We start from the raw sequence: 13,776 nt of genomic DNA on the forward strand, positions 1-13,776 counted from the left end.
TCTGGCGCTGATTGGGCGGCAGCAGAGTCGCTCGTGAAGACTGTAGGGTTCGGGTGCTCTAGAGTGCTAAATTTATCTTCAGACCAGCGACCGCGCCAGCCGCTAATCGGATCTCTATGGCGATGGCCTAGGCGACATCCCTGAGCTGAGAGCATCACCCTGTCCCCGAATCCTTCTTTCCTCTCTGTTTTGTTTTTCATTCCCCTCCCTCTCTCCCCTCCCCCTCCAGTCCACGACGACTGGCTGTTGACCCTGTTCAGGCCTCGGTGAAGGTGAGCAGAGCCGCCGCCGCGGCTAAGCGGTGCGCTCTGAAATGGCCGCTTGCTGGAACTGCCTAAAATGGCGGTCGCGGGCTCAGCTGGGGACCGCGGCGCTGCTGTGCAGCCCAGCCGCGGCGAAATCCGTTCTCTCCATCGCTGATGGAGATGAAATAGAGAGATGGTGTTGGGTGCTGAGACGTTTTCATGTGGTCGTTAGCGGAGGCGGTCGCCCGGGGACGCGAGAGAAGTCCTGAGGCGAGGGTGGGCTGCGACTCGTAGGGAGCCCCCCAGTTGTGGCAGTCTGTGGGCAGCGCGCACCTGTGACAGGGAGGAGCTGAGGGATAGTTGGCCCTGGCTGCACATCCAGGTGACCGTTTAAAAAAGCATTTAGGTGTTGGAAGGAGCATCCGTTCCCATGTTTTTGGCTGGCCTGCACTCAGATCCTGCCCTCCTGACCCTGAGGGTATTGTTCCCAGCCGGAACCGCCCGAAGATAGGGGAGAAAGGACTGATACTTGTCAGTTTAACCGGAAGGAGACTAAAGACGGAAGTTTTCCCCGCTCTTCAGGGAGTGGAAAGGAAACTTTACTCTCAAAGGAGTCCAGATTGTTTGTCCTCGAGAAATTCGGGGAAACACCTTTGAAGAGGTGGGGATGAGGACCTCCTTTCTGAAAACAAAAGCTTCCTACTCTTCTGTGTCCTCTGGCAACGAGAGGGATCCTAATCTTTTACGTGAACCAGCAGCTCCACAAAGTTCTCCGTTGCAAAATCCAAAAGGAGACTGTGGAAGGAGAATCTGCTTTTTTGCGCCCAATGAGAAGTAGGGCTTTATGCTGTTGCTAGTATGAGACCCTCGGCTTTCTGGCAGTTGTAACCCATTGTTCATCGGTTTCTCTGCATAGCCCAACTCCTAGTAACCAGATTTTTTAGTAGTTGAGGAATTAAAAGTATTCAGGAACACGTAAGTAATGGCTAGACACATGGGCTGTGCAGTCAAACTTTTTGGGCTCTGAACTTGGTTTTTCACTTACAAGAGGTGTTAGCAAGATGTGTTAACCTCTGTCTGTTTATCTCTAAAGTGGGGTTATTAATCCTTGTCTCTTCATAGATGAGATAACCTGTATGAGGGATTTAGCAGTAATTGGCATACAGTAAACAATCATCAGTCATTAAACATTGTTTACCTGAGGAGATTGGTCACTGGGGGGCTAAAAATGATTGTAGTGAAAGGACTGTTTCATGTAATAGTTCTATGTATAATTCCATTTTAGATTCAAGGCCTAGTTTTAGAGATGTTGTTGAGGCTGTACTTTTAAAAATTAGGTTTAGTTTTAAGTTCTTGAAAGTCTGGTGGTGGTGGTGTTTTAACATGTTTCTATGAAGTCAGTAGGTGGGGGAACATCTCAAAGCACCTAAATTGCCAAGATATTGAACAGGATGAAAATGTTAGAATTTTTACTGTGCTAGGCGTCTTTTCTTTCAGTCCAAGATCTGCATTGCAGTAAAGAATCATTTGCACTGCTTAGATCCAGAAAGAATAAACCCATTTTACGGGTTTATAGTTAGTTCTGCTTGTTACTGTGTCTAATTTTAATTTTTCTCATTCTAGGCTTTTGGTTACTCCCCTTCCCACCCCATCCTTTAATTTTATTCTTTTGAAGAGTGCATTTCAAGCTGCCAAGGTGGAGAGAGGGATTACAGAAAGGAGAACACCTTATTTCAGGTATCTTATCCTCTACCCCTTAATAGGAGAACCATTTTGACTCAAGATCTAACATGAGAATACAAAACTTACTCTATAGCCAGGTTATAAAGTTTAAATCAAAAGTAGCTATATTTGGACAGACATAATTTTATGCCTTAATTTATAGAGTTAATAGTATTCTTTAGCAATCCTTAGATTGCATTATCCTTTTAATTTTGATTTGTTTTATTATATGAGAAATAAACCTCTTAAATGAGAGTTTATATTTTTTTTTAGGTCCTGGTTAAGTCTTCACCTGTTGTATAAATAGAATGCAGAGTAATCTATAAAAATACACATTACTTTCATTGAGTCTTAACTTGGATAATGTAAACATTTATATAACTTAAGTCCAGAGAAACAGTACCTAACTTTTGATATACAATTAATTCTTCATTGTTAACACATAGCATTTAGGATACAGTAGAATTATGTATCTCACAAAACTTGGAACTGTGTGTGTGTTTAATTCACTTCTTCAGAATTGTTGCTAGCCCTGAAGGGACTTCAGATATATAATAGTATCAACAACTAATAACATCTAATGGCAGTAGGCATCAAAAGCTAAAAGAGATTTCACAATACTACATACCATGAGACAGGGCTGATAAATTATGGCCCATGCTGTCTGGTTTTGTACGTAAAGTTTTATTGGAACACACCTGTGCCCGTTCTTTCATGTATTGTCTATGGCTGCTGTCATGTTACAACTACAGAGTTGCGTAGTTGCAACAGAGACTATATGGCTCTTGACCAAAAAAAGCCTGCCAACCCCTGCCGTGGGACATATTCTTCAAGGTCCCTTTCTTAAAAATATGTATAACAATTCTTAATAATTTCTTGGCTCAGTGATTCCCAAATTATGTTTTATAGAATATTAATATTCTCTAAGTTAATAAATGTTTTGAGAAAAAGATTGATGCTAAGATTAGTTTTTCTTTGTGGTTGATTTTAATATGTTTATTTAAATATGAGATTAAGACTGCTAAACTCATTTCTATAGGTTTTATTTTTATGTGATAATCTACCTTTAAGAAAGGTGTACCATACCTGAGAGCACCAGGAAGTCGCATGACAGATCACCTGATACATGAACGTATGATGTTCCATCTGCGCATTGATGAATAGGCAGCATTTACAAATTAACTGATGTGTTGCTGTATATCATCTCTTTGATGATTGCTCCTCTTCTTTGTATCCTGTCTTATAATTTCAACACATTTGCGATACTCAATGTCTATTCTAAATTAACCATGTTTTGTACCGCAAACTCATTGCCCATGGATCTGTTGCTGAAACAAGGAAGTCTTAAACAAGAAGTGGAATCTTTCTGTTATCAGATTGTGTCTGAATCAAATGATCAGAAGGTTGGAATATTACAAAGTGAAGATAAACAGTTGCAACCTTCAGTTTCTAAAAAACCAGAAGGTGAGCTTTCCAGGGTCAAATTTATATCCAATTCCAACAAAATAACATTTAGTAAAAAACCAAAAAGAAGAAAATACGATGAAAGTTATTTGTCTTTTGGATTTACTTACTTCGGAAATAGAGATGCACCTCATGCTCAGTGTGTATTATGTAAGAAAATTTTATCAAATAGCTCTTTAGCCCCTAGTAAGCTTCGAAGACATTTGGAAACTAAACATGCTGCATATAAAGACAAAGATATAAGCTTTTTCAAGCAACATCTCGATTCACCTGAAAATAATAAACCCCCAACACCTAAAATTGTGAATACAGATAACGAAAGTGCTACAGAAGCATCATACAATGTAAGTTACCATATAGCGCTGAGTGGAGAGGCTCATACTATTGGAGAATTGCTTATCAAACCTTGTGCAAAAGATGTAGTGATGCGGATGTTTGATGAACAATATAGTAAAAAAATAGATGCAGTACAGCTATCAAACAGTACTGTTGCACGTCGAATTAAGGATCTAGCTGCTGACATTGAAGAAGAGCTTGTTTGTAGACTGAAAATTTGTGATGGGTTTTCACTGCAACTAGATGAATCAGCTGATGTTTCAGGACTTGCTGTGCTGCTTGTGTTTGTTCGTTACAGGTTTAATAAGTCTATTGAGGAAGACCTACTCCTGTGTGAATCTTTGCAAAGTAATGCTACCGGTGAAGAAATATTCAACTGTATCAACAGTTTTATGCAGAAACATGAAATTGAATGGGAAAAATGTGTTGATGTTTGTAGTGATGCTTCTAGGGCAGTGGATGGGAAAATTGCTGAAGCTGTCACCTTAATAAAATATGTGGCTCCCGAAAGCACCAGTAGTCACTGCCTGTTATATAGACATGCACTAGCAGTTAAAATAATGCCTACATCTCTAAAAAATGTGCTAGACCAGGCGGTACAAATCATCAATTATATTAAAGCTCGACCACATCAATCCAGACTATTAAAAATTTTATGTGAGGAAATGGGTGCTCAGCACACAGCACTTCTTCTAAATACAGAGGTGAGGTGGCTTTCTCGAGGTAAAGTTCTTGTAAGACTTTTTGAACTTCGTCGTGAACTTTTGGTTTTCATGGATTCTGCTTTTCGACTATCTGATTGTTTAACAAATTCATCTTGGCTGCTAAGACTTGCATATCTTGCAGATATTTTTACTAAATTAAATGAAGTTAATTTGTCAATGCAAGGAAAAAATGTGACCGTTTTTACAGTATTTGATAAAATGTCGTCATTGTTAAGAAAATTGGAATTTTGGGCCTCATCTGTAGAAGAAGAAAACTTTGATTGTTTTCCTACACTCAGTGATTTTTTGACTGAAATTAATTCTACAGTTGATAAAGATATTTGCAGTGCCATTGTGCAGCACCTAAGGGGTTTGCGCTCTACTCTGTTAAAATACTTTCCTGTAACAAATGACAATAATGCTTGGGTTAGAAATCCATTTACAGTTACTGTTAAACCAGCTTCATTAGTAGCACGGGACTATGAGAGCCTGATTGATTTAACATCTGATTCTCAAGTGAAGCAAAATTTTAGTGAACTTTCACTAAATGATTTTTGGAGTAGCCTAATTCAGGAATACCCAAGCATTGCAAGGCGTGCAGTGCGTGTACTTCTTCCTTTTGCTACAATGCACCTGTGTGAAACGGGGTTTTCATATTACGCTGCAACAAAAACAAAATATAGGAAAAGACTTGATGCTGCACCTCATATGCGAATCCGACTTAGCAACATTACACCTAATATTAAGCGGATATGTGATAAAAAGACACAAAAACACTGTTCTCATTAAAATTGGAGGAGTTTGCATGTCTCATGATAACCAAATGTAAGATGAAAATAAAAGATGATTTACTTCATCTCTGGTATTTGGGGGTTTTAAATAAAATGATTCAATTTTTTTTTACTATTTAGATTTTAAGAAAGCTAAAGAATCAAAAATTTTAAACATATTGTGTTATTATTGGTATTTCTTTACGTTGTAATTTTAAAGAGTTCCATGATCATAACTGGGAAATAATGATCCACAAGATAAAGTCCCAGTCCCTTAACATATCTCTTCAGGATCTAATCCCTACCTATCTTTTCCTGTCTACCCTGCAGCTCTCCAATCCCATGGAATTTCTTGCCATTCCCTAAACATATCACACTGTTTTATCGTTTCAGGTCTCAAAAAACGATTCTGTCCCCGTCTTACTTTCTGATAGGCTCCTATTTGCTTCAACACTTTGACTTGTAGGTACTTTCATTCTCTATATCTTCCTATTTTGATGCTGTTTCACACTTGTATTTAATGTTTGCGTCTGTCTCAACTGTGAACTCCTTGATGGTCTCATGGTTCCCAACGTTTTCAGACTAAGCTCTTAGAGAGTCTTATCGAGTCTTATCCAAATCTGTATCTCCATTATCTGGAAAAAGGCTTTACTAAATTAGATGCTCAGTAAAGGAAAAAAATGTTGGTGAAAGTGAACCAACAAAAAATGGAATAGGGGATTTCCTACATTCATTGATTGGTATGGTAGCAGGTGTACACACTGCTACCCTTTGGGTTCTTTGGCTCACTTATTCTATTAACTAGAGTTCAATGTGACCATTATGCAGAAGTCATCGAGGAATGTCATAGTTTTATGATTCAGGCTGAACTATTGAGGGAGAGGGGATGAAGTGTGAAGAGCATTTTCAGATACTTTGTTTTTTTCTCAGTTCCTATATAGATTATTGTAAATTCCACATGCAGTATAAATTAATGAGACTTTACTGTAGTCAGAGATGCTTAGACCAGAAATCAGTTTGTTCTTATAATATTGTAAAAAATTCCTGACTGAATTTCCTGTCTCTGGGCTACTCTTCCTACATCACGTCATGCAACACAGTTCACCAACTCAGTGTTAAATATTTATGTTACTCCTGTAGTCAAGAACTACTGTAGATAACCATTATTTAATCTCATTTAATGAAACTTCCATTTTAGGGAGTAGAGGTACCACCCTCCACCATTAAGGCAGAATGTGGTAAAATGACTAGGTTCAAGTACCTACTTTACTTTGTAATGTACGGTAATCTGAACTTGAACCTCAGTTGTTTCATCTATAAAATTACAATTACACCTCCTTTGAAGGGTTGTTATCAAGATTAAATGTGAATGTATAAATATAAAGCTCCTAACAGTAGATGATCAGGAATAGGTGTACAGCATATATTAGTTCTCTGCAATATCCAACCATGTTCCAGTTAAACTTGAATCTACACTTCACACTTCTAATCTGGATTTTTATTCTCTGGAGACTCAACAGTTTACCAGACCATGGCACATTTCCTGATCCAAGGCAAGATTACATACTTCTAGCCCAGGTTTTTCCCCCTTGTTGCCTTATTAAGCACTTATTTATCTGTGAGGAACTTTATTTTATTTATTTTTTGAGACAGAGTCTTGCTCTGTCACCCAGGCTGGATTACAGTGGCGCGATCTCGGCTCACTGCAACCTCTGCCTCCTGAGTTCAACCAGTTCTCATGCCTCAGCCTCCCAAGTAGCTGAGATTACAAGCGTGCACCACCACCCCCAGCTAGTTTTGTTTGTTTGTGCTGGAGTAAAGTGGCGTGATCTCAGCTCACTGCAACCTCAGTCCCCCCCGCCGCCCACCCCCACCCCCCAGCGATTCTCCTGCCTCAGCCTGCTGAGTAGCTGGAATTACAGGCATGTGCCACCACACCCAGCTAATGTTTGTATTTTTAGAAGAGACAGGGTTTCTGCATCTTGGCCAGACTGGTCCCGAACTCTTGACCTCAGGTGATCCACCCGCCTCGGCCTCCCAAAGTGCTAAGATTGCAGGCATGAGTCACCACAGCTGGCCTAATTTTTGTATTTTTAGTAGAGATGGGATTTCACCATGTTGGCCACGCTGATCTTGAACTCCTGACCTCAGGTGATCTGCCCACCTAGGCTTCCCAAAGTGCTGGGATTACTGGCATGAGCCACTGCACCCAGCCCGTCAGGCACTTTAATAGTTGCTTTGTATTTATCTATAATCTTTACAACAATCTTAGGAGATTCAGTCATTTTTGGACTTGACCTAGGTCATAGGTAATTAGCAGGATTTAGTTTAAAATAAGTCTTTCCCAAAGACAGTGCTTTTTCCCATCACTGCCGTCTGAACTTTTTTCTAAGACTATCAAACAGTGACTTGGAAGTACAGCGTGAAACTGCCTACTAGAATCTGGACATTTCTTTGAAGTCTTGTGTTTACTTCTAAATTCACCCAAAATTGGCTGTCTAATTTAAAATATGACTGCTTATTTTCATGTAAAATATAGAGTAAATTGCTGTCAACTACTAATTTCTTAGAAGATGTATCATAATTTCTTGTATATGCAATGCTTTTTATTTACTAGTCCCAGAATTATACCCTAGTTTGAGAAGAATGTGCAGTTTCTTAATATCTGTGTCCAGCATATACCTCAAGCCTGGTAACTAGACTGCTGCGATTGCTGAGTTCGAGCCCTTGATTAGATTATTGGTCCAAGACATCAGCCTCTTAAAATATAAAACCATTCTTGTTATCCAGTCCTTTTCCCCTAACCTCCTTGGAGACTCTAGATTCCTGCGTTTAAGTCCAAGTCCATTATCTGAGACCCTGCTGTCTGCTACTAGACCTTTTTAATGCTGACCCTAGCCATTTTGGTTCTTGATGCCAGCTGTTCACCTCATCTGTAACATATCAGGACTAAATTATGGATACCATGCACAGCTAGTGAGAATGGACTTTTAGCACCTGAAGGTGGGTCTGGTGGACAACAGACAAGTCGAGTTCCAGAGAGCAACTAGTTCTAGATTACCCTAACCTAAGTGTACTTACCGTGACTGAATCCCAAAGAGAAGATTCTTTTCCCTTATATTTAAACCCTACCTACCCTTCAGAATTGGCTTTTTTTTCTCTAAATAAAACCAAAGGAAACCAAGTAACAAGCACTGCCAGCCTCCCTTTCTTCCATACTTCCAAAACCCTTTGGTTACCCTTCTGCCACTGTAATGTCCCTGAGACTGTAATAATGAAGCACTCTCTGGAGCTGGAGGGAAACCTTTGATAAACCCTTTCACACAAAAGAGAGAACAACTCTTAGAGGAAGAAATGAATAGCATTCCATTTAATAAATGGAAGAGCTATTTGGGGACTAAATTATATTCTCATGGCACCCTCAAATGATAGCTGCTCTTCCAACTGATGCATAAAACAGTAAAATTCCCCTATTGTGTCCAACGCAAAAGGACTTTCCCACTTTTAATCCCTATATTTACAATAATTGAAATTGCCTTGATTTCTTAATTGTGATTATTTCATAAGTTTGTCTTGCCCTACCACCCCACGTACAAGAATACACCATAAGCTCTTTGTATGTATGATGTGTCATTCATAAATCTTGGTAAATTTCTAATAACATAAAAAGTAAACAGTGAATTGAGTTTCCTAGCTTAAAAAGTGAAGTATTAAGGTAAAACACAATTCCTACTGTATGTAACATTACAAAAATTAACTTTGTCCCAGTGCAGTGGCTGACGCCTCTAATCTCAGCATTTTGGGAAGCCAACATGGGCAGATCACTTGAGCTCACAGGTTCCAGACCAGCCTGGGCAACATGGCAAAGTCCTATCTCTACAAAAAAATACAAAAATTAGCTGTGTGTGGTGATGCATGCTGGTTGCCTTAACCTCACTTAAACAGATAAGGCAGTAACTAGTCTTTGCCCTTCAAACACTTCAAAAGCAATATTTCTTTTTTTAGAGACAGGGTCTCATCCCAGCTGCAGCGCAGTGGCACAATCATAGCTCACTGTAACCTCACTCCTGGGCTCAAGGTGTCCTCCCACCTCAGCCTCCTGAGCAGTTAGGACTGCAGGTATGCACCACCATGCCCAGCTTTTTTATTATTATTTTTGCAGAGACTGGGTCTTCGTATGTTACCTAGACTGGCCTGGAACTCCTAGCCTCAAGCAACTCTCCCGCCTCAGCCTTTCAAAGTGTTGGGATTACAGGCACGAGCCACCAGCCAGCAGCATTTCTTTAATAAATTCCCCTGTTGCCTTAAAAATGCAGCTTTGCTGCCCCAAATGTAAGTCACCTACAATTCTTGAAAGAATTTGTCAGCTATGTAAACCTAGCTGCCTCTGGAACTTACACGTTTGTTTACCTTTATTTTTAAAAGTTGGCATAAGTATACTGTTAATTAGTACAATGGAAAGAATTCTTAAGTGGGTGTCAAGAGACAGACGTTTTCTGCTACTAATTAACTGCCTTAGGTAAGTACACTCCCCTCTCTAGGCCTTAGTTTCTCAGTGAAAGATGTTGAACTAGAATGAGCTCTCAGCTTGACGTGGTTGTTCATACTTGTAATCCCAACACTTTGAGAGGCCAAAGGAGGATTCTTTGAGGCCAGAAATAATTCAAGACCAGCCTGGGCAACATAGCAAGACCCTGTCTCTACAAAAAAAAAAAAATTATAATTAGCTGAGCATAGTGGCTTGCACCTGTAGTCCTAGCTATTCAGGAGGCTGAGGTGGGAGGATTCCTTGAGGCCAGAAATTCAAGACCAGCCTGGGCAACATAGCAAGACCCTATCTCTAAAAAAAAATTGATAATTAGCTAAGTATGGTGGCTTGCACCTGTAGTCCTAGCTATTCAGGAGGCTGAGGTAGGAAGATTGCTTGAGCCCAGGAGTTCAAGACCAGCCTGGGCAACGTGGCGAGACCTTGTCTCTACAAAAATAAAAAAATTAGCCAGGAGTGGTGGTGCATGCCTGTGGTTCTAGCAACTCAGGAGGTGAGGCGGGAGAGTCACTTGAGGCCAAGATATAGAGAATGCAGTGAGATGTGATTGCACCACTGCACTCCAGCCTGGGTGACTGAATGAGACCCGGTCTCAAAAAAATAAATAAATAAATGGACTGAGTTCGAAAGTTCCTATCAATAAGATCAAAATTTAAACATAAGTAAAGGTTAGGGTGATAAGATGTACACTTTCCACCAACCAAATGATAAAATGTATGAGTTGCCCCATCATGGATACTTGTTGGATGGAAAGAATGAAGTGCCTTTTTGGAATGGATAAATACTTTGAAATTTAGAAGACATTGGAGGGGAAAATGTTTGGTTATGACTGTATTGGAATCCAGCAACTAAAGTGTCAAGCAGGCTGTAGTGGAAATTGTTAGCTATCTCCCCAGCATGGATTTTCCTCTTCTAAATCATACCCTGATTTTACTTCAGATATCCATTCTTTCCCTACATAATCTGAAGCTGACCCTACTCCAGCTTTAGGAGTCAACCTGTTTTGTCTAAGATGGTAGCTTTCAAGCTTTTTTTGACTCCATTCCACCAGTAGATTTTATATGGTGATCCAGGTGTGTTTGTGTGTATACACCAAAGTTTCATAAAACAGTACTAACTCGTCATATATGTTATGCAGTTTCAAATTTTATAGTCTAGTTAATTTTTTAAGTAATGGTTATAACCCAAGAGTTAATTTCCTAATTCATTCTCAGGTTATGGACCACTGTTTGAAAGACACTGGTGAGTGTAATGCAATTGCCCTTAGAAAAATTGTTGAGAAACCTGGATAAAAACCTACTGGAGGTATAGTATTACTCTGACCACAGAATTGGTCCAGGAATAGTATGTGACTCAATACAAACCAGAGAAAAGCAAAGACAATAGTATGGTGGCTTTAAAAAAAGATACTTCCTCACTCTTAAGGAAGAGATAAGTGTCCTGTGTATGTGAGAGCAAGGATAATGCCACTCTATTTACCCAGCTAGTGGTTAAAGCCACAAGACAACGAAGAGGGCAGAGGGCTTATGTGGTAACCTGAGTGCCTACATTTGTCTCTAACTTGCTAAAATTTCAGGCATGCTGAAAGAAATATCAAACTTAGACTAAATCTGTAGCAACACCAAGAAACTTAAAAAGGATGTGTTTGCTCTCAAAGAATTTACATTCTAGTGGGAGAGACAGACAATAAGTGCTACAAGGAAATTTTTTCAAAAGAGTAAATGAAGGAGGGTCTTTACTGCGAGTGATCTAAGGTCTTTCCAAGGAAATGACATTTGAGCTGAGACCTCAGTAATAAGAAAGAGCCAATCAAATGAAGATTGGGGAAAGAATATTCCAGAGGGAAAGAAAGCAAGTACAAATACCCTGATGCAGGAAAGAGTGAGGTGTGCTGAGGAATTCATCATAGAAATTGTCAGTAGGTAGGAAGGAGGCAGGACACTCAGGGTCTTATAGGCCAGTATAAGGAGTTTGGATTTTATTTCAACTGTGTTGGGAAGCCACTGTGGTTCTTAAACATAGGGAAGGGGTGAGGGTTAGGCTACCTGCTTTAGGGAGTATTTACAAATGTATGAGGGAATTGAGGGAAGAGCTATTGTAATGAGTATTGTAGACCTATTGGTATCATATACCCTTTCTTTTGAGAAGCTCAAAGCTTGGATGATACTGGGACCCTCAAAAGACTTCTGAGGAGATCCAGCAGTTTAAGGACCCCACTTTAGAAAATATACATATTAATTGGAAGATTCTGTATCTTAATTTTAAGACAGGGATCATACTTTGAACCTCTTTTCATCCCACACAGCACCATGTTAGGCTCCTTGAGACTGTTAAATTGGACAACTTTCCAAATTTGGGAATATGCAAAATCATTGTCGTTACCTTTTGTCATAAAGAAATGTGCATTGATCAAACAAAAGCCTGTGATCTATAAAAAATGCCGAAATTTGACTTGTTTTGTTTTTGTTTTAGTTGAGTGAAGGCATGAATATTTGCTAAGCCATCTCTAGTAACTCTTCCAAGTTGACTTGCTACACCATGTCCTTTTGGCTGTCACAAATCTTTCCCCACTCTTCTGTTCTTTTGGGAAGAGGAACCCGGAATTCTTAGTGGGTAGAAGAGCAAAGACTCACCCTTAGGAATTTCACTGTTGGAATTATTTTTTTAATTTTTAAATTCCCTCCACCTTGAATCACCTTGAATCATACGATTTCAAGAGAAGTAGCCCCTATCATCCTGCCCAAAGTTTGTAAGGGGAACCCTGATCTGAATAATATAGCACTGAGTAAGCTTGGAATAACAGAATAAGATTTTATTTCAAGGCTTTTCTCAATGCTACTAAAATAATACTTTAAGGATCACTCTGGATGTCCATTTCCAGAGCACTTCCTAGTTGTTAGGCAATTAACCATTTTATAGCTACGGAAGAATCACCTAACCTTCTGGAAGCACTTTGGGACTTTATAGGAGGCCTTTAAAATGCAAAGTGTTCTTGCTATTCTTAGATGTATAAATGTAAAGGTTAGACATCACTTCTTATACTCTAAGAAGTAAAAAATGGTATATTGTCAAAGTCTCAAAAGTTTTTGGAATTCTTGACAGATTTTCCCAGGTTCATTCAGCAACATTTATGCACCTTTTTTTTTCCTCAACCAACTGCCTGTTTTGAAAGGCAGGAGTGGAGATGGCTGTAGAATACATGTACCTTAACAGACACTCACTTTGCAAATACCCATCTCAGCTTTTTAAAATATTTATGGTCTATCAAAGCACCATAATTTGGCCACTCAGCTGTCATCAGGAACTAAGCCGACATCCCTTTTCATTTTCTTTTTTAATCTCACTTATGTTGAAGGACTAGCCAACATTCCTTTTCAGAAAAAGACTTTGTGGGGGGGCGGGAAAAACACTTCTGACAGTCATACTGTGTACTTATTTTAGAAAACGAGCTGCTCTCAGGCTTCAGTATCCAGTCAAATATAATATAGAACTCTAGTCTCTTTTGAGTCCTACTACAATAATATTTTCACAATAGACTGACTACCAGTTATGAAGTTCTCACATTTTTCCTGCATGCATCAAGTAATTCCAGCAATTCCTAAATAGTGCAGCACCCTAAACTCTACCTATTCTATTTCTGCTTAATTTTGTACTCTAGGAAAAAAGTCAGAATTTCACCAACTAAACTTTATGCAAGAACATGAGAGATGAATAGTGCTTATCAAACCTTTATTAAGGCTTGAAGTTCAAGACACAAACTCTATCGTGAAAATCAATGAACAATTGTTTGGTGTATGTATGGAGCATTTACTTTGTATTTAGCCAGTCAAACACTGAAACATACAACCATGCCTCTGCCTTGTATTACGTCACTGCTAGTGAAATGGGCTTAGGAATCTGGACAAAGTTAATGTAGCATTTCCAAATCATAAAATATTTTAAAACATGCTAATTCAGACTAAAGAAATGTTTAATGAAAAGTTTGAATT

General features: G+C 39.2%; 1 protein-coding gene across 2 annotated transcripts; it reads left to right on the forward strand.

The window, feature by feature from the left end:
* The first annotated feature begins 45 nt into the window (after positions 1-45).
* On the forward strand, positions 46-5,336 carry ZBED5 (zinc finger BED-type containing 5). 2 transcript variants are annotated; one of them, XM_032166610.2, is made up of 3 exons: positions 46-272; positions 1,869-1,982; positions 3,007-5,336. In XM_032166610.2, exon 3 carries the CDS (start codon positions 3,179-3,181, stop codon positions 5,258-5,260), a length of 2,082 nt encoding a protein of 693 aa, XP_032022501.1. In that variant the 5' UTR covers positions 46-272; positions 1,869-1,982; positions 3,007-3,178; the 3' UTR covers positions 5,261-5,336. The 2 variants fall into 2 exon arrangements, with proteins under 2 accessions (XP_032022501.1, XP_032022502.1); XM_032166611.2 differs by having other exon boundaries at positions 3,039-5,336.
* Positions 5,337-13,776: the final 8,440 nt, after the last annotated feature.

Source organism: Hylobates moloch, unplaced genomic scaffold (assembly GCF_009828535.3).
Source record: "Hylobates moloch isolate HMO894 unplaced genomic scaffold, HMol_V3 SCAFFOLD_11, whole genome shotgun sequence".
Taxonomy (NCBI): Eukaryota; Metazoa; Chordata; class Mammalia; order Primates; family Hylobatidae; genus Hylobates; species Hylobates moloch.